Source organism: Antedon bifida, chromosome 2 (genome assembly GCF_963402885.1).
Source record: "Antedon bifida chromosome 2, ecAntBifi1.1, whole genome shotgun sequence".
Taxonomy (NCBI): Eukaryota; Metazoa; Echinodermata; class Crinoidea; order Comatulida; family Antedonidae; genus Antedon; species Antedon bifida.
The window spans coordinates 26,059,677-26,080,706 of record NC_136227.1 but is presented as its reverse complement, the minus strand read 5'-3'; the positions used below and the strand labels follow the sequence as shown (position 1 = coordinate 26,080,706).

General features: G+C 32.7%; 3 protein-coding genes across 4 annotated transcripts in view; 2 read left to right on the top strand and 1 right to left on the bottom strand.

Annotated features, from left to right (window-relative positions):
* The window catches only part of LOC144858772 (solute carrier family 35 member F6-like), a 71,008-nt gene extending 50,381 nt beyond the window's left edge, over positions 1 to 20,627 (top strand). The window contains exons 2-7 of the mRNA XM_078714882.1: positions 14,601 to 14,717; positions 15,543 to 15,615; positions 17,506 to 17,677; positions 18,268 to 18,480; positions 19,039 to 19,149; positions 19,709 to 20,627. Coding sequence (XP_078571008.1) covers positions 14,641 to 14,717; positions 15,543 to 15,615; positions 17,506 to 17,677; positions 18,268 to 18,480; positions 19,039 to 19,149; positions 19,709 to 20,229 — 1,167 coding nt within the window. The 5' untranslated portion in view covers positions 14,601 to 14,640 and the 3' untranslated portion in view covers positions 20,230 to 20,627. The remainder of the gene's footprint in view (positions 1 to 14,600; positions 14,718 to 15,542; positions 15,616 to 17,505; positions 17,678 to 18,267; positions 18,481 to 19,038; positions 19,150 to 19,708) is intronic.
* Positions 552 to 3,667, top strand: LOC144836091 (uncharacterized). The gene is made up of 5 exons (XM_078691277.1): positions 552 to 692; positions 914 to 1,239; positions 1,835 to 1,935; positions 2,535 to 2,783; positions 3,218 to 3,667. The coding sequence occupies exons 2-5, from the start codon at positions 927 to 929 to the stop codon at positions 3,527 to 3,529; spliced, it is 975 nt and encodes a 324-aa protein (XP_078547403.1). The 5' UTR covers positions 552 to 692; positions 914 to 926; the 3' UTR covers positions 3,530 to 3,667.
* LOC144858793 (protein RER1-like) lies at positions 5,018 to 11,478 on the bottom strand. Of its 2 annotated transcripts, none has more exons than XM_078714913.1 (7): positions 11,371 to 11,478; positions 10,045 to 10,142; positions 8,389 to 8,493; positions 7,758 to 7,854; positions 7,329 to 7,410; positions 6,537 to 6,672; positions 5,018 to 6,201 (listed from the first exon to the last, which is right to left on the bottom strand). In XM_078714913.1, exons 2-7 carry the CDS (start codon positions 10,117 to 10,119, stop codon positions 6,112 to 6,114), a joined length of 585 nt encoding a protein of 194 aa, XP_078571039.1. In that variant the 5' UTR covers positions 10,120 to 10,142; positions 11,371 to 11,478; the 3' UTR covers positions 5,018 to 6,111. The 2 variants fall into 2 exon arrangements, with proteins under 2 accessions (XP_078571039.1, XP_078571038.1); XM_078714912.1 differs by having other exon boundaries at positions 10,045 to 10,139; positions 11,367 to 11,467.
* Positions 20,628 to 21,030: the final 403 nt, after the last annotated feature.

Sequence of the window (21,030 nt, the reverse complement as noted above, 5' to 3'; positions counted from 1 at the left end):
AAGTTGCAAAGGTTTCTTTAGGTGAACAGAACAATATGATCTTTAAACATAAACTCTGTTTATTTAGTCAAGTCAAGTCAAGTAAATTAATTGTCATTTGTAAACATATAAAAAACATTTACATTGAAATGAATTTGAACGGTTTCGGCTAACAGCAAATAAATAGAACTTAAACTAGGTACGTGGTGAAACTATCCCCCGCCGCCGCCGGACACCATCCCGGTATTTCTAGAACTGGTTTCGGGGTTGGTAAAAAACTGGAGAGAGGAAAATCGATAATTTACAAGGTTGTCAGCACTACAGTAATTAATCGTTTTGTGAAATAAATAAATAAGATAAAAAGATTTTTTTTCATAACGAATGTTTTTGGATGTAAAGTCAAAGTTCTTGATGATGATTTGATAGAGGGCGTATGCAATTTCAAAATGGTCTTAGATGCTCCAGTCGTTGCAGACAACAGTGTCAGTTTTCAACTCTACTAACTACACGTCTACTTTTATTAGGATCGATTGTTGTCGTTGGCGGCGGCATGATAATTGTTTACATGTTATATTTCTGTCAAATAAATATCAAACACGTCGTTGTGCTATTTTTTGATATGATTAACTACTTGAATTGTGATATATATATTAAATGTGTATTGTGTTTGGAATGCTGAGTCAATTTTACTAACGTTGCAGTAAATCGTAAACGTAAAATTGTTAATAATTAATATAATAATATAGCTAGGCCTATAGAATATTTAGGCTAGGCCTAGCTAGCTACTGTTTGTGTAGTACTGTACAGGAAGGCCCTAGATCTGGTCAGGAGACTAGGGCCTAGGCCTAGTCCTAGTAGGCTTAACTAAAAGTTTGTCTAGCATATAAATACCCTTTTTAGAGAAATTCATTTTTTTGTTTTGTTTTCTTTATAGAAAATTTTAAGAGATGGCGATCCAAATGTTTGTAATCGGTGCAATAATTGTGATAATCTACAAAATATATCAATGGTGTATGAGTCCGAGGACAGATTCAGCACACAGACAACGCACAGGTGGTGGTGGGATAAACAATCCCCCGTCTTATGAAAGTCTGTACCCCAGACTGCCTGAAAATATAAGTACTTGTGGAAGACTTGGTAAGACACTCGGTTTGAAAGAATCTGAGTCGTTTATGACAATTGCTGATAGGTTTACAACACAAGAAGAAGTAGCAGATGCGATTCAACGTGCTGGATTGGAGTCTAGTAATTTAATATTTGGTGAGTATATTTCTAAAAAGGTGTATATATTGGTTTCTTTGGGTAGTCAGAAAAATAGAAAAGAAATTTTTTTTTTGTTTATCAGATTTTTTTCTCAATGATGTGATGTGTGATGTGTGCAAACTATCCAACTATCATCAAATTATTTTTACCATTCCACTCATAAACATTCATTATTTGTATACTGTATAACATTACATTGTCACAGATCTTTGAATATTTGAAGAATACTAAACAACTGTATTTACTGTAGTGCCTGAGGTAACAGAAATGTTAGAACTTCCCAGTTCTTATTTGTATCTTATCATAATTTGTTGTGAATGCAATCATAACGCATTGTTACTATAAGTCCTGTACATTTTAAGTGAAATCCGGAATAAATTGAATTGAATTCAGAATAGATTGAATTGAATCCAGAATGGATTGAATTGAATTCAGAATAGATTGAATTGAATCCAGAATGGATTGAATTGAATCCAGAATAGATTGAATTGAATCCAGAATAGATTGAATTGAATCCGGAATAGATTGGATTGAATCCAGAATAGATTGAATTGAATCTGAAATAGATTGAATTGAATCATTTTATTTGTAGGTATTGACTATACAAAAAGTAATTTACACCAGGGAAAGCACAGCTTTGGTAATCGAAATCTTCACTCAATAGATTATGGTACTTTAAACCCATATCAACAAGTAAGTACAGTTAGTCTCTTCTTTTGGCACAAGTGACCATACCGATAGTCATATTTGGTGTGGAAGATATAGTAAGGACAGTTGACTCTGCATCAAAGTCATTGCTTAGAAAGAGATGCACATCCAGAACTCACAAATAGGGCCACAGACATTTCTTGCCCAATAATTTAAAAATAGATTGAGTAGCATGTTTTAAACACCACAGAGCGGTAGCCACGAAAATAGAACATACTCACCAATAAATAGCCTACTGAGGTGTTAAGATTTGTTTCGATTATGTAATGGCTTTGGCTTGCCTGATTTCTAAATCTAAGATAATAGAGATTTTAATCCATGGATCACGTACCGTCTTGTTGGGACAGCAAACAGCATCTTTTTTGTAATTGATGTATTCGGTCCTCTACAGATAATGACCAATATATCGGATATACTGACTGTATATATACAGTCGATGCTCCAACAATTTCACATATCCTTTTTTGTTTGTAGTTATCCTCGTCGACCTCATTTCTAGCCCTGTCAAACCCTCTCTTGACCATTTGTCTATTTCTATACCAACAGAATTCTAACTAATTTCATTCTCTTCTTTATTGAACAAGGTTATACAAATTTTAGGTTCAACATTAGCATCCTTTGATGATGATGGATACATCCCAGTGTTTGGATTTGGGGATGATTCCACAAAAGACAAGGCTGTCTTTCCTTTCAGATCTGATGGCTTATGTCATGGGTTTGAGGATGTCCTGGATTGTTACAATCAAATTACACCTACAGTTAATTTAAGCGGGCCTACAAATTTTGCACCGCTTATAGAAAAAGCAATCGGTATTGTACGAGAAACGCAATCGGTACGTTTTTTTTTTTGTGTTACAAATAGCTATAAAATATTGTTTAAATAACACATTAGTTCATTCTTATATAGTGCATATATACAAGCAGGCTCTCAATGGGCTATACATTGAACATCTTTAATTAGGAATTAATTAGTTACTGTATTAATTTAAAAAGGCAATGCTCCAACTTTGGATGCGGAGTAGAACAATTATAAACTGCGCGCATACGTTTTCGAACATGGATCAGTCAAAAACTTTGAGTGGCAAAAAATTCTTAAATTGTTTACAAAAAGCTGAATGTGCATTACAGTCAATTAGATGTCACATTTCCATTAGGTAGAATGAATACCGAACTGCACATGTACAGTATGCATATTTAACCATTCAAATTGCAAGGATTCAGTCAGGTGTGTTATATTAAGGGATATCATACTTTTATTTATTTACAGTATCACATTCTGGTTATCATAGCAGATGGTCAGGTGACGAGTGAACGACAGACCCGCGACGCCATAGTCCGGGCTACTCAATACCCTTTATCGATCATAGTGGTGGGTGTAGGTGATGGCCCATGGCGTCATATGCGTGAATTGGATAATTGCTTGCCAGAAAGAAAATTTGACAACTTTCAGTTTGTAGACTTTCACAGTGTTATGCAGTATTCTGTATTTCCAGAGCCTGCATTTGCATTAGCGGCACTCATGGAAATTCCAGACCAATACATGTTAATAAGAAAACTAGGATTGCTAGATTTCAACTGATATTAATAAAATTAACATTTTAAACTTATATTTTTATACAATTTTTAAATTTAATTTACTTAATACTGATATTATTTATTTGTCCATAATAAAAACGATTCATATTTTAAACTAGCATAAAACAAATTATGTACATAATTATAAATATTTGATATTACATGGGTGTTTTTTTTTATTGTTTTATTATTTTATATTCAGTTAATATGCAAAACTAAGGTTGATATAATAAATAAATAAATTAAAAAATATTGTACAAATAATTAATGTTTATGAGTGCAATGGTACAAATAATAACAATCTATAATATTGCTGTAATACCATATTGTGGTGTCGTAGGACCATTTAAGTCGGTAAATAAAAAGGATGAAATGTTTCCATTTTTCGACAAATCACTGTACTCTACTGCCCTCCTTTGCGGCAGGTCATTAACTCTGAAAAAGTCATACATTATAGTAACCAGTTATGTAAAAAAGTAAAAGTGTCGTAATTTGACCATTTCAGTAAAAATTCCTGTACTAATAGTACAGGGATTTTTTTTCTCGAAAAATAGCCAAAATATTGACTTCAAAATATATATTGAGGTAATATGCGCAGAACACATTATGTGCATCTGCACCTGTCAAATTATTATAATAGTAACCACTTATGTCATAAAATAAAAGTGTCGAAATTTGACCATTTCCATAAAAATCCCTGTACTATAGTACAGTTATTTCAAAAAATGAAAGTGTCCAAATTTGCAATTTTTCCCGAAAAATCCCTGTATTATAGTACATGGATTTTTTGCTGAAAGCTCTGCTAACTTTTCTGGCTGTTTTACTTTATCGTTTTGATTTAGCTTTTTGCTTTTTTTTTGTATCTCTATTGAGATCCAGCCACTGATACCCACAGCATTGTCATTTTTTCAGTAATTTGCCTTTGGAAATATATATGTATATAAATATACCTTGGATTAAAAAAATTCTAAGGAAACAGAAATGATTAAATCCAAAATATTTTAATACTACTGTACTTAATAATACCAACTCCCATGTAATAATCATATCTTTCAAAAAATATTAGATAAGACATTCATACATTATTAAAAATCAATAATAAAGATATTACAAAACAAAAGTATTTCTAGTAAATATAATTATAAAACAAATTATATGCGACAATAAAACCTGCAGTTGGTAGTGAATATATCAATTGTGTAATAAATAAATAATTTATAATGTTGTTTAAACAAAGTCAAATTGTGTACTAGGTGTTATGCACTATTATTATGACAATAATAATAATGACAATTCAATACAACAAATAGAAATTAGAAAATTAATAGTATACAAAATATTAATGCTTATTACAATGTATTATATTTAATGTACTGTAAGAGTTTTCTGTACAATATAGTATTTTCCCTTACTAATAATAACAAAGTACTTATGTACATAATACAGCATAAACCTATGAAAAATAATAGGTTGAACAAATTATTTTAAAAAATCAAGTATTCTTAAGGTAAGAAGATGTGAATTGTGGTCCTGTAGCTTGGTGGTTCACACGCTTGCCTTCTAACCCTAAGGTCCATGGTTCGATCTTAACCTAGTGCGATTCTTTTTACTTCACTCCTATCCTGAATTTACAAGCATGATATACAATTCTATGTTAATTACAGTACTTGACTGGATCCCAGAAGTGATTCCCAGTTCACTTTTGATCGCAAGAGAGCAAAGTTTAAATTGGCTCATAAAAAAGAAAATCAAGCTTTAGTAAATATTAGGTTTCAGGTAATTTGTAATGTTGTCTATCATTAAAATTCAGAATTGGGTTTGTAAATGAGCAAAACAAGTACTATAGTAAGTAGGCTCTGTACTCTCTAAGGTGGGATTACTTTATTAGGTTACCTTAAACTCTAGGGTGTCCTACATCCTGTGGTAAGCTTACATTCTAGGGTGTCCCATCACTTGAGGATGGACAGTATATTGTTGTCTTTACACTCCTAGCATGACCTTATTAGAATGCTGGTATGGTATAATATGATTTTTGTATTGTACACATCTTCTGTGTTCAAGGCTCTGGGTAAAAAATCTGTCATCACCAATGGAATTATACATAAAATAAATAATGTATAATAAAATTACAGGATACATTTATATGACACTCAAGGAATTAAAGTATATGAATTGGGAAACACAATATTATCTATCTTGCATGTTACCTATCATCTAAGCCCTTTCCTCTTTCAGGCCCTTGATAAAATATGTTGTAAAGGGACTTTGGAAGCTAGGATTTAAATGTAGAGAGGCAACACTGCTGTAGAGGAGCTCCTGAAACCTATCACTATCTAGGCCTTACACAATTTTGTGCAGTAGTACCTCACATAAAATAGGCCTACATCACAAAACCTTATTGCTTATAATAAGCTAACATCAGGTAGCAACAAACTGGTAATTGATAATTCAACAAATTTGAATGTCTCGAACCAGCACAATATAATAAATTTCACCATTTTAAACCTTCACTATTACTATCTTCTATTCAGCAGTTGTAGATAGGGGTAAAGAATAATTAACTGTATTTGATGAACTTGATTATGATTATTGGGCTATAACTTCTCCTGAATCCTCTTTTCCTTTATATTTTGTCTTCCCATGTGAGAAAGGTAGATATTTATATTTTATCATATGCTGAAATAGAGATAAACATACACATTAGAACACTGGGATATTACAATCAATTATACTGTAGTTTGGTCTTTCTATACAAAAATATTCAATAAACAAATAATCAAAATATATTTTGGTATAAATGATTTAAGTAGGGAAGTTTTGTATTCTTTTACCCATTTCAGCCTTACCCCTTAACATTACCTTTTGTTTGGGGAGGGGAGGAGATGTTCTATTCCAGATTGGGTTGTTCTTTAATATTAAAAAGTATTGAATTGCTACAGTTTTTGGAAGGACTATTTTTTGGCCAATGGACCTGGTTTTGTATTTTGACATAATTCTTTAAAAAAGCTCACCCTAATCTGTCTCTTCATTGTTAAAAAGAACAGGATAAAAAAGTACATGACAAGTATAGGCCAGAATACAGGAACATTGAAGACCTCAAAGAAAGTACAAAACATTGCAATAATCACAGCTTTAGTTGCAGAATACCTGAAAAACATAAGTTCATTAAGAAAAATTAATGTTAATTTTCTTTTTTTTCATATATACCCAACAGGAAATAACTCGCCTATTTATAAAATACTGAATACCGAAATGCTTAATTTGTCCATTGTCATAATAAAATAATAGAAATGCATCTTAAAAACCAAAAATTTGTATACAAACATTATTGCACATAACTAGAGTATGCACACAATATTGCACATCTTTTATAAATATAATATAATAATTGAATGCTCTTAGACTTAGTACCATAAATTATTAAATTAATGTGGATGGTTATCTATGATCTCTGTGACGTGTAATATGTTTGAAAATTGTTTATTATTCGGCCGTTTCCAGGAAATAATAGTCTTAAAAAACATTTAATTAACTTTCATTAAATGAATGTGGATGGTTCTGTGATCTCTGTGACGTGTAATTTGTTTGAAATTGTTTTTATTATTCGGCTGTTTCCAGGAAATAAAAAAACATTAAATTAACTTTCAGTTTTTAAAGACTCGTTTTCTGGAAACTGTCGAAATGTTAAACAATTTTCAAACATTCTCACACCTGAAGCAGTTCTTTTCAGAACTACATATACGTGGTGTACTGCAAACTTTACATCAATAATTTTCACTAATGTAATTTTTAATTCAACTTACCAAAATTTAAACTCAGGAAGTCTTCTTATAAAAGGTCTAAACTCTTCACTTGATTTAGTAGGTAGACTAGGACCATCCTCATCTGTTAATGAAAAAAACAATTTATCTTGTATATGTTTATAAAAAAAGAAAACAGACAGAGTACTCATATGGTACTAATAAACTAATAAATGCATAGTTGTTATATGATAATAATATACAGTAGAACTCATCCTTTGGAACAACCCAATTCAGAGGACACCATTATTAAGTGGACATCCCTATTAAGGGACTGGGAGAAGTTTGAGTGTCCCAAATGGTTGAGGCCAAACCAAATGTATAATAATATACATTTTTGTTTTCATGTATATTAATGTATAAAATTTACATATTTTCAATAAAAATTCAATTTCCTCAATGTGAAAACAAATTGATATGTATTAATTTTACCTTCTTGTTCAAAAACTGGATCTATTTTCGGTGATAAGAAAGCAATGAATAAATTCAACAAATATATTCCAAGAGCATAAGTAACTATATACCATCCCTATAGCATATAATATAAGAAAAATAATAATTAGTACGAGACATAGTACTGGAGGAAGCTAAATAGCTAAAAAGTAATGCTTGTTTCCAACTAGAGACGCAATGTTAACGTCCTTGAGTTGCGTCCTACTGTAGTGGGAACCAGGCTCAGTTATTTCATAATTGTTTGTTTAAAGTAATCAGTGATGCATGACAGAGTACATTGGCTGGTATTCGACAAGTTAAGAATGCATGGAAAATAAATAAAATGGTACTTTTGGGTACCCAGAGGTTTCTTGGGTACAGTAGGTGATAGACTGGGTGAAATATCTGAACATAATCTTTGTCCCTGTACACCATCGTCCATGGTAATGAATTTTGACACTACACATATGAACACTATTTCATGCTACAGTAGATCAATTTTATTTAAAACTATTTATCATTTATGAGTTAAATCTCTGTTTGACTGTATTTGGGACAGGAATTTTCTTTGAGGTAGGAATGCTGGTGGCGCATAGATTGAAATAATAAGTTCACACAGTAATTACAATACCTGCAGTAAAAATACTCTCAGAAAGTAAAGTAGGAAGATGACTAGTGTGAACACCCATCTAACTGTTGGGTACGGAACCCATCTATCTAAAAAACTTTGATATTTCTGAAAAAAAAAAACAATAATTACATAGTGTTAAATATATCAATTCACATTACATTTTTAGCTTAAAGCCCCCTTCCCTACGTTTTTTAGATCTAATTTAAGATCACAAACTATATTTAATGTAAAAATAATACTATATGGTCCTATTGCGATAACTTTTTTCGTCTTGAAACGGTTAAAAATGTGAAAAATAAGTCGATTCTAATAATTATAGCGGCCCGCTATAAATCCCAAAATGCATTGCGCGCGGATTGATATTTTTGTTTTTCACCTGTAATTCGCCCACTTTTCGATCGATCGTGAGGCCAAAACAAATGGAAGACTCCTAACTTTTCAGCGAAAATACCGGGTTTTCCCCAATTTGTATCAACGGAGTCTGGCAAAAATAGAAAGACAATTAATGCAGCAACTATACAACGTCAGGCTAGGTATATAGCTAGCGTACGATGTTCGTACGTTACCGATGTTTACCAGCTAGGCCTACAAAACTAAGCCTAGCTAGGCTAGGCCTAAGACCGTCCACGAGAGGTCGATCGCCGCGAGCTACTTAGGTAGTGCATTGTTTCTCACTTTTTATCATAATTTACCATAAAACGTACATTTAAGACAAGGAATGACATGGTTTAATGTTTTTAAAGTGATATATATATGTATTATTTTCAAAAAAACGTCCAAAATTGCAGGGAAGGGGTCTTTAAGGATGGTTACTGGAAATTGTTATAAATACTGTAGGGCTCGCAAAATTAAGATTTACTTTATTGCCAAGATTGCAACATGTGTCTAAGGCCATGTTTCCACAGCCAAAAATTACACGAAAAAGTGCCTGTGGAAACAGGGTTTAACTGATTCCGCTCGAGAAAAATTATCCAACAATTATCTCATTCAAATCAGATATTTATCTGATAAATGTGACAATATTTAAATTTGACCTGAAGGACAAATAGTTGCGTTGTGATTGGGCACTTGGTTGTTTGGTAATGTCTGATCATGCGCACTTTATTTTTTAATTAATTACCTGATTGGTTAAAGGAACTAATCCAAATTACTGACGAAGGCAAAGACAAAGATGAACAAATTTTGCATGCATGTAATTGACAAGAACGAATATATATCCAATTGAGTTTCTGGTTTGACTAATTAATATAAGGAATAAATTGTTTTTAACATGCTAGACAACTCATACAGTACATGGCAATCCAATTATATAGGAAGTGTTAATATTAAGAGAAGCAATTTAATTATTGAACAAAGGAAGACAATGAGAACATTATATGTCATATCAAAATTGATACAAAGATTATACTGTAGATGAAAAAGACAAGGGGGTAGTTTTGCAGTGGGGCACATGCTACAGGACAGTAACCTTTGACAGCTAGAATTAATCGTTACTGTATCTACTTTTTCAAATATATTTTAATTTTACAGATTATACTGTATGTTTAAAAAAATCTGTTTAGTTAAATAGGTAACCTGTTTAATAATGTTGTGGGGCATATAATTTTACCATACATTTATTTTTCGTTAAATAACTTAAATAAAAAATGCTGTTACCTGCGAAATTGTTGTAAAGAACCTGGACACAACGCCAGGTTTACTTGGCATCTCCATTGTTGGTACACTCTCCATTTTGTTGATGTTTTGTTTCTCTTCTGTCAAGACAAAAATTGATTCAGACATTTCATTCACAATCAGAAAACTTATTTTGAATTTCAAAATAGATCAAAGAGAAAATATTACTATTAATTATAATAACAAATTTACAGAGATTTATTTACAAGAATGACCCAATAGATACATACATTCATACAATATTATATTTACATTAAAATGGCCTAGGTACAGTATTAACTAATTTTAATTTTCTTAAAGAATTATTTTTCAGTATTTTCAATAAAAAAGGACAGTGTGGGCTATGTGACAAGTCAACAGAGACAGTGAAGTGAATATACCAATCAATACCATAATGTTTTTATTATATATGTAGCCATCACAACTACAAAATACATTTTAGAGTGTGGTTTTATTTAGAATAGAAGATAAATCTGATTATTTAAAATATAATTTGAAAGAAAGATTATCAGAACAGAATTCAACATTTCAATATTATATTTATATGCCTAGGGGGTGGGGCGCGGTACGCTGTAAGTTCCGGTAATCGGACACCTGATACTGATTTATGAATATTTTTAAATTATTGACCAATCAAATAATTTTTCCTCATAAATTATTCATGACCAAAGTCGCTGGGTAACGAAAAAAAAATTCCAATTTTTCATGAAAATCGCTTTAAAAAAATCATGCCTATGGATGATTGATATTCATTGAATCGTTGATGATAATTCAATTCAATTTCTTTTATTTCGGAAATTTCATCCATATCAACAAACATACGAACAGAAAAAGAAAATTGGCAAACTCTTTTTTATTCGATTTGTTTTAAACATCCATTAAATATCAATCAATAATTTTATGGATGTTTAAAACAAATAATAAATAAAACAATAGATAGGCCTAGGGCCTATATTTAATAATAATAATAGGCTAGCTAGTAGTATTATAAGGCAAGAAGGGACCTTGGCCTAGGCTAGTAGTACTCAGTCAGGCTAGCTAGATTGAAGCCAGCCAGAACGAAGTATATAATTGGCAGCGTTCTGAGCTAGGCCTAATTTCTGGTTAGGCCTGGGCTAGCAAGTACGCCTAGTTAGGCCTTCCCTTCCACTTACTCGCCTACTGTACACATCACAGTGTAAGCCTAGCTTAGACCGTAAAGTTAAGCCAGGCCTAGCTAAAAGGGGATTTTCTGACATATCAATTATAAATAACTCAGAGCAGCATTATATACATTAATAATTAATATTTATTAACTTATATACTTACCTATACTATGTCATTCAATGCTATTTAAACAATAATAGCAAAATTAAAACAAGCTTTCGCTAACAATTTACGACAACCGGCAAAAGCCACGTCTCAATTATTGCCTCGATTTGATTTTGGAAGTTGCCAGGTAATCATACACATTCCATCCATTAGTAAGAAGATCTATTATTCACACACAACAACCGCACCGTCGTGTTTGCACATATTAAAAAAAATGCGAATATAATTGATCAAAATTCCTGTTATGCAATAATTTCCAACACCGGGTACCAGGAAAATTCGATAAAATAGATACCGTCAGACAGAAGGGTGGGAACGTGACAAATTAGGACAATTCGCCATATTTATACAATAATTATGTTTCACCAAAGACTTAAAGGCTTTAAAAGTCAAAGCTTATTTATAAAACCAAAAACGATTGACTTTAAAAACTACTAACATTAGAAACTCTGTTACTAAACTATGTCGAGATGCTAAAGCAATGTACTATATAAGTCTTTCTTAAATAACAACAAAGGTAATCTCTACTAACAAAATCTGCAATGGCCTGAAATATCTTCTTAGGCTTCTAAATCTAATACCTAATTCCCTCCGTCTTTTTCAATTAATTGGCTCTGATCATATAATTATTGCCGACTCCTCTTTCCTCACTAACAATGCTTTCTTCTCTTCTTGACGCCTCTAATTGTCCTGACTCGTCTTCTTATCTTTCATCTTGTAACTCTGTCTTTTCTCTCAGCTGCATCGTCGATGATCAAGACTTTGTCCAAACTGAATTAACTTCCATTCAATCCCAATACTTCTATACCGGACCAGATTTAATTGATGGTAAATTTCTTAAAGCTGCTTCTGCTATAATTGCTCCTCATCTTACCTTTATCTTTAATCTTTCTATCAACTCTAATTGCTTTCCCTCTGCCTGGAAAACATCTAAAATTAAGTTATTCCTATCTTTAAATCAGGCAAAAGAAATGACCTTAACAACTACCGGCCTATCTCTATCCTTCCTCTTTGCTCCAAAAATCTATTTCCCAACAAATCTATTCTTACCTTGACTCTAACTTAATATCTACCTCCCAATCTGGATTTCGTCCCCAACATTCTACCCTTACTGCTCTCACCAACACATATGATAACTGGCTTCACAATATCAATAACAAGAAACTTACTGGCATGCACTATCTTTATCGATTTAAAAAAAAAAGCTGATACTATTGACCATAATATTCTTCTTGCTAAATTACCCTACTATGGATTTTCTGCTCCGATCTTATCTTAATCGCTCCTCTGGTGTTTTCTTTCTACTGGAGTTCCACAAGGCTCCACTCTTGGTCCTCTTCTCTTTTCCATCTACATTAACGACCTTTCATCTTCTCTAATCTCTAATAATTCTAATCTACATGTTGACATGTATGCTGGCGATACCATCATCTACTATTCTAACTCCTCTTCTAAACTAATTGAACAGAATCTTAATAATGCTCTAATTCATCTCTCTACCTGGCTAAAATCTAACAGACTAACACTCAATATCTCAAAAACTAAATCTATGCTCATTGGCTCTTCTCAAAAACTTAAATCTACTAACTCTATCACCCTAACGCTTAATGTTTCTCCTATTTAATCTGTTACTTCTCACAAACACATCATAATTGACAATACTCTAACCTGGAAATTCCACATATCTTCCCTTTGTAAAAAACTCAATTCTATTATCTACGTACTCAAACGTACCTCTAAATCTTCTCTTCATCTTCTGTTTCACTTTTCCTTTGAGACTTGACTAATGCTGCTCTGTCTGGGGTTCTAAACCTTGTCTACCACTAAACTTAAAAAAATCCAGAATAAAGCTATCCGTCTACTACTCGATCTATCTCCCACTACACATCTCTCTCTCTCCTTATCCCTTTTCCAGTGCTAAGACTTTCCCCTTCTATGAACGATACCTCTTTCAGCTTGTATCCTATCTTTCAAAGCTCTACATCACTCTGCTCCACTTACTATCTGTCAGCTTTTAACTAAAGTCATTTCCAACGGCCGTAGGCCTATGAACACAAATTACTAAAGGAGAGATCTTCTTATTCCTCGTCCTTACCTTTAAACTTTCTTTTAGTTTCAATGCTCCTTCTTTCTTTAATTCTCTACCTTTAAGCATTCGTAACTCTTACAATTTCTCCTTTAAATCTCTTTTGAAAAAACATCTCTTTTTCTCTCTCTGATAGTATTTCTTAATTATCCTTCTTTCATGGCCTACTGTATATTTATATATATATATATTATATTTATTTATTATATCTTTGTTAATTTTGTATTTTTATAGTTTATTTTGTATTTACTGTTTCTATTGTTTGAGGGTCCTTAATGATCAGCTTATGCTGGATGGATCACCCTCATTAAATATTGTTCAAATAAAATAAAATAAATAAACAACACAAAATATAGGCATATTCGATTATTGCATTCTCTCTTTTGTGGCGTGATCATCTGTTATTTAAATTTAATTCATTAATACAGTACTGTATATCCGTCATCATATTCTCGTTCTTATTCTCCTGTCATTTGAATGGCCGAAGTTTTATTTTTCTGTCTACATTCTCTTTGTATTGTAATACAGTAATAATAATAAAAACAAAAACTGCATTGCAGAATTTTGTTTACAGTACTGGAAACTTGAGAAAAAAACTATCCAAATATCGCCTCCGGTGGTTCGCCATTTTATATTTAATCAAAGAGTCACGTTACGTGTGTCGGATATATTTGTCTCATAAGATGAATCGGTAAAACCCATTCTCCATAGAACTTAATTACTTTTATTTTAATTAGTTTTTTAAAAACCTAGTTTAAGTAAGTTTAATTAAAATTTTTATTTTACTTCAGTGCAAATCATTTAAACTTAAGTCGAATGTATTGCACTTAAGTTGAATGAATTACACTTAAGTTGAACGTATTGCACTGAAGTGCAATGTATTCACATTAGATAAAACGGCTTGACAGAACGCCGGCCTTTTCTTTAGTTGCGACAATCTATATACCGGCGAGTGAGGGCGAATGCTTCTATTATGACGCACTTCCGGAACAATTATGCAATGCAACAATTTCAGAGTGAGCATTGCTGCTTTTGACATTCCGACTTCTATCACATGACACACGGTCAGGTGATCTGAAGTTGCAGTACACAAGTTGTAAACAATTGTCAGACTTTACTTTACTTTGGCTGCTGCGGCAAGGGCGAACACAGCTCAGAGAGAGAAATAAACTGATTTCGAAATGTCGTGGACCTCTTACCAGTATTCCTTGGCGGTGTTAATGTTAGTTACTGGTTCTATAAACACAATTAGTACAAAGTAAGTATCATTCAATTCATTAAACCGGTACGCCTTGTTATGTTGTTGTTGGTGACTAAGGCCCTACTACTACTACTACTACTATGAATGTAGGCCTACTTACTACTACCTAACTACGTACTAGCCACCATTATACCATACCACTCAGAGGAACAGGAGAGGGTAGAGGAAAGTCTGCTAACCGGACTCACAGAACCTTTCAGTTACATGATGGAACTGAACTTCCTTTAGTGACAATGAATGATGATCAAATAATCACCTTCATTTTAATCTTTTAAAATGTATTGTTTTTGTATTAATTAAGGAAGATTATTGAAGGGTGGAGGGAATGGGGTTGTTTGTTCTTTACCTTTAAAAACCGAGCATTTTATTAAATTTAATTGTCTGAATTTGGAAATACTGTCATTCCTGATGATGATCAAATCTCATTATTTGGAGTCAGTTTTATACTATTACTTTTTTTTATTTATCTCACTCCGGAGGACGATCAAAGCATATTGATCGAAACATCGAGAAACTCAACAATTCTTTTCAGAACTAATACACGTGGTATACCGCAAACTTTATATCAACAATCAAGAACTATACACATTTTTATACTTAACACTATTACATTGTACTATGATCTGATCTTGTATAGATTTAAATTAAATTAATTTTTGCTGTTTTATTCACCAGTTTCAAAATTTATTTCCTATGTTTTAACGTTTTTCTATAATAAATATTATCAGTAATAGTATCAGTACTAGAGATGGGTTTTCCTTAGCTGAAATTAACTGCACAGCCGATATGCATGGTGACCAATTTTAAATCTCTTTTCAATAGATGGGCTGATTTACTGACATCACCTGGAAGGAATGGAGATGATAGCAGAACGTTTGACCATCCATTTCTACAAGTAAAGTATACTTTATCAAACAATTTTACCCTTTTCTATTTGTTGCTGTTGATGGAATATATACAATTACTCTATTTGGGTTTTTAAAAATGTGATAAACATCCAAAATCGAGGAACTCACCAATTACAGGATGGATAAACTATTTTTTTCATTTGAGGCTTAGAGAGTGGAGTTGAAAGAGTCGTGATTTGCGATCCTGCAGAAGGTTAGGATTGGGATTGGAAGGCAATAATGTTAACCACCAAGCTACAGCTCTGCTACTTTTGTGAGATTTTAAATATGACCATAGTTCCAGGTGCCTGGGTACGAAATTTAACTAGTCAGATTATACTCGGGACGGATGGAATGTACCATTAGCCTAAATAGGTGTTAATGTGTTCAAATAGCACTTCATTACCTCCGCCAGAATCGTGAGAGGTTATATAGTCGATATCGCTGATGTTTGCCTGTGTTTGTTAGCAGGATTACTCAAAAAATAATTGCCATCCATCTATCTTTTCTAAATTGAAGCCACAGATAGATATGTGGTCAAAGACCACTCTATTTGGAGGTAATCCGGACCAGGATCCCAATTCAGGACCACTGTTTATTATCATTTTCAGACCTGCTAGTGTTAAAAGATAAGAGACAATTTCGCTATCTGGTACTGAGCAGTCTTAATGTAACAAGTATTTAACTGAAATTACATTTTCTCGAGAACTAATTGTCCAAAAAACTCATTTTTGTACAAGAGTTATAATTTGTGATTTGTCATTTTAAAACATAGACTGCATCTGTTTGACAAATTCCTGTAGTTAATAATTGTTTATCAACTGAAACTAATGTTAGTTGATACAAATAATGTTAATCTGTTACTATTTGCAGCATTTTTTTTAGTACCAGCATAATGTGTCCTTGTTTATTTCATTCTGTAAAACTTACATCTTATTAATGTGATATGGGCCTGCATCGTTAATTAAGCACCACTGTTTTAGTGTCTTATTAAAATATTATTATAATAATAAAAAAAATAATAATCTAAAATATTATTAGTAATAAACAATAATAATAATAAAATATATTTAAAAAAATAAGAATGAAAAAAAAAAGATCCTCAGCAGGAATTGAACCAGGGATCTCAAGTGTGAAAGCCTGGATAACAATTACACAAAACTCACATTCACAAGGTTATATAATTTATAGTTAGCACTAAGACACAAACATTTTTTTTAAATTCTGAGGAAATCATATGTTGGGGAATTATACTTTAATTCAAAATTGTGAAATTATTAAAATTTACATAATTAGGATAATTGTTAAAGAAAGAATAATGGAGAATAACGAAATATTATATTAATCCTTATTTTATGATATAAAATTTATTCAATTTTGATATTTGTATGCAAATTCATATTCAATTATTTTGCAATTATGATTGCTTGTTGTATTGTAATATTACATTCATAGTGCGACACTAAAGCAATTTGAATGAATAATTATTAAAATTATTGTAAATATTGTATATATTTATATATCTGTATACAGTATTGGAATAAATAAAGCTTAAAAATCTGTCTCCCTAGAACAATCAGAATATTGTTATGGTAATTGTCCTGACTGGCCTTACTGTTAAAATTGCATTATTAATATTAGAAACCAGTTCAGTGGTGCAACGCACAGGGCAATGGCTGAGTAGTTACATTGGACTGTTCATGCTCTGGGGCCCTTAAGCTCTGGGGTCCCTGGGTTTAGCCAGTGAACACTCATAGCCATTATGCCACTGAACCAGACTTTGTCACTAAACAGAAAAAATGTAATGTGGAGCATCAGTATTAGAACAAGTTGACGACTGTATACTTGAAATTGAAATAAAATAATATGTTACGATCTTCTTTCTTACCACCATCTAGGCATGCGGTATGTTTCTAGGGGAGATGGCATGCCTGGCAACATTCAAAATCATCTGGGCCTACAAAAAAAGGAAAGAAATTCCTTACGATGTCGGACCACAGACGTTCACACCCTTTGTTATGATGCCGCCAGCTCTCTGTGATATGTGTGGTACATCTATTATGTATGTTGGTATGTTATGATTCTTTAATTTACTGTACTGGAGTTATAATATTATTATTTTTCTATCTTTTTGTCCACATTCATTATTTTATTAATCAAGTACTTAACTGCCATAGAAGAGAGGAACATTTTTTTTATGGTATTGGAACATTTCAAACAGCAACTCGTATGTATTTGTATGGGGTGTATAGCGCTACTCAAATATAATCGTCTGAAGGCAGTAAAACATTTGATAGAAAAATAACAAAAGAAAATGTCAACTGCCAATCTGAAGAATAAACTATAAGGATACACCCTCGTCACTAACCAGTATTCTTTTTCGGATTCCCTAAGTCAGTAGGGACCTACAGGTTGAGTCTTCTAATCTAGTAAATTATTAGGTTATTGTCACAAAGATCAGTTTTTAGCTGGCAAATTCTAAACAAATATATAGTAAAAGTTCATATAGTAAAGGTTCCATAGTTAAAGATTTGCGCTTTTTTTGTCTATCTTACTCTTCCCTTTCCCTCAGCCTACAGTAATATTATAATTACCATATGAATTTGTTTGTCTTTATCAGACTTTCTCCGGCCCTAACTTTTACTAATTTTGTCTTTAAGGCTTGACCCTAACTTATGCATCAAGCTTCCAGATGTTAAGAGGTTCAGTCATCATCTTCACTGGCCTTCTATCTGTTGCGTTCCTTGGAAGAAGACTTAGTTTTCATCACTGGGTTGGAATGTTTCTGGTTCTGGTGGGATTAGCATTAGTTGGCGTAGCTGACATCGTATTCAAGGAGGAGGATAGTAAAGACCTAAATAATATTATAACGGGTAAGGAATAAGGAAATTAAAATGACAATTTATTAAAAGACAATATATTGTTTGTGTAGGAAGTGCAGTGGCATACGGCTATGGTTCTCACCCAGAGATTATGGGGGGCCCCTGAGCAGTGTCCAGACGAAAAAAGAAGGCACTAAAACATGTTGAAAAGGGCCAAAAATGCCCGAGACCTCCATCGTTGGAGGGCCGCTTAGAGTCCCCAAACCAAGGGCCTCGGGCATCTGCGTTACACCACTGAGGAAGTGCCAAAATGTACAATATACATATCACAATCGGAACTAAAACAACGGTTACACAAACAATTCACATTCTGTAAGTACATATAAAATGTAAACAACTTGATGTAAGAAATCACTTGATTACGTTCCAAACTCATCTTTTAAAATACTATTAATTTAGTTCTACAGTATATACCATTATAAAATGTTTAAGTTTTCATACAATTTGTAATAAATAATTCAAATCTTATCTTGTTTTATCTTATTCTGTCTTTCATAAGAAGAATACAAATAAGCCATTTTAAAAAAATGTTTCAATTGTGTTGTTTAGGTGATTTACTTATTATAATGGCTCAGGTTATCACTGCCATCCAGATGGTCATTGAAGAAAAGTTTCTTAGCAGGCACAAAATACCAGCATTACAAGCTGTAGGATGGGAAGGTACTGTATTTTCATAAAGATTTGTTCTAACATATAAAATACACAATACCCTTTACACTGTTGAGCTAAAAATAACCTGTTTCGTGTACGAATAACTTCCTTTTAACATCTCTTATGAGAACTTGTATTCATTTTTATTTAAGCGCGGTTCCCACTAGCAAACGTAAAGTAACCGACACAACACAAGTAAATGCCCTTCCAATAATCCTCCTGCGTGAAATTAAACCTGCTTGGTTGTGTCAATGTTCGTTGCCAATGCCACGTATACTTTACTATGCGCTGTACTATTTTTCTTGATTTTGTTTGCCTAATACGTTGTTGCATGAAATATACCTGAATTTATTTCCTGTAGCAACCGTTTGCAGCACTGTTTTGTCGTCCGTTCCCACTTATGATTCTGCAATACAGAATTTGTTGTCGCTACTTTGTGTCACTAATGGGAACCATGCGAACACAAGCTTGACACTCTATTGTATTGTTGTAAAAAGCAATTTAATTTTAGTAATTATTTCTATAAATGAAGTCTCACACTAACTATATATCGACTTATTCATTGCAGGCGTATTTGGCTTCTGCGTTCTGTCTGTTTTACTAGTTCCATTCTTTTATATCCACGTTGGTTCCTTGAGCACTTTACCAGAGCATCGGCTGGAGGATGCCATCGATGGTTTTATACAATTAGGAAATAATAAATTACTCATTGTAGCCACCTTGGGAAACATGATAAGTATTGCCTTCTTTAACTTCTCCGGAATCAGTGTTACCAAAGAAATGAGTGCCACCACGAGAATGGTGTTGGACAGCCTTCGAACAATCGTTATTTGGTGTTTCAGTCTAGCCGTTGGATGGGAAGATTTCAGCGGCATTGCTGGATTTTTGCAGTTACTCGGTTTTGTGATACTGATTTCCGGAACTTGTTTTTACAATAATGTTGTGTTCGTTCCCCTTTACAATCATTATAAAGAGAGACGAAGTTTGAAAGCGGTATCCGTATCAGATGAAAAGGATCCATTAATAGCAGGTGAAGGGTCAATTCAGAATGCATACACTACCAGTGATGACAGGTATCCAAAAATTTAGGTTGAATTTAGTAAAATTAATTTAGTACTGCCCTAATACTTAATGCTTGCCTACCATCTCTAAGGCCCTGGTTCAATCCTCACCGATACTGATTTTTCTCGCACAACAAACTACTTCCACATATTTGTCTTAAAGACACCTTCCCTACGTTTTTTAGATCTAATTTAAGATCACAAACTATATTTAATGTAAAAATAATACTATATGGTCCTATTGCGATAACTTTTTTCGTCTTTAAATGGTTAAAAATGTGAAAAATAAGTCGATTCTAATAATTATAGCGGCCCGCTATAAATCCCAAAATGCATTTCGCGCGGATTGATATTTTTGTTTTTCTTCTGTAATGCACCCACTTTTCGATCGATCGTGAGGCCAAAACAAATGAAAGACTCCTAACTTTTCAGCGAAAATACCGGGTTTTCCCCAATTTGTAACAACGGAGTCTGGCAAAAATAGAATAATGCAGCAACTATACAACGTCAGGCTAGGTATATAGCTAGCGTACAATGTTCGTACGTTACCGACAAAACTAAGCCTAGCTAGGCTAGGCCTAAAGACCGTCCACGATAGGTCATTCGCCGCGAGGTACTATGGTAGTGCATTGTTTCTCACTTTTTATCATAATTTACCATAAAACGTACATTTAAGACAATACAAGGAATGACCTGGTTTAATGTTTTTAAAGTAATATATGTATTATTTTTACAAAACGTCACAAATTGTAGGGAAGGTGTCTTTAATTTATTACTTATTTTATCATAATTATAATTAATAACTACACATTGCAATCTGATGGTAGCT

Excerpts from the sequence above, each read along its gene's own strand:
- LOC144858793 (XM_078714913.1), bottom strand. The coding sequence starts at position 10,119 with ATGGAGAGTGTACCAACAATGGAGATGCCAAGTAAACCTGGCGTTGTG. Across the intron at positions 7,411-7,757 it reads TCCAGTTTTTGAACAAGAAG|ATGAGGATGGTCCTAGTCTA; the intron begins GTAAAATTAATA and ends TTTCATTAACAG. Across the intron at positions 6,202-6,536 it reads CAATGAAGAGACAGATTAGG|CATATGATAAAATATAAATA; the intron begins GTGAGCTTTTTT and ends TCTCTATTTCAG.
- LOC144836091 (XM_078691277.1), top strand. The coding sequence starts at position 927 with ATGGCGATCCAAATGTTTGTAATCGGTGCAATAATTGTGATAATCTAC. Across the intron at positions 1,240-1,834 it reads GTCTAGTAATTTAATATTTG|GTATTGACTATACAAAAAGT; the intron begins GTGAGTATATTT and ends TTTTATTTGTAG. Across the intron at positions 1,936-2,534 it reads CTTTAAACCCATATCAACAA|GTTATACAAATTTTAGGTTC; the intron begins GTAAGTACAGTT and ends TTATTGAACAAG.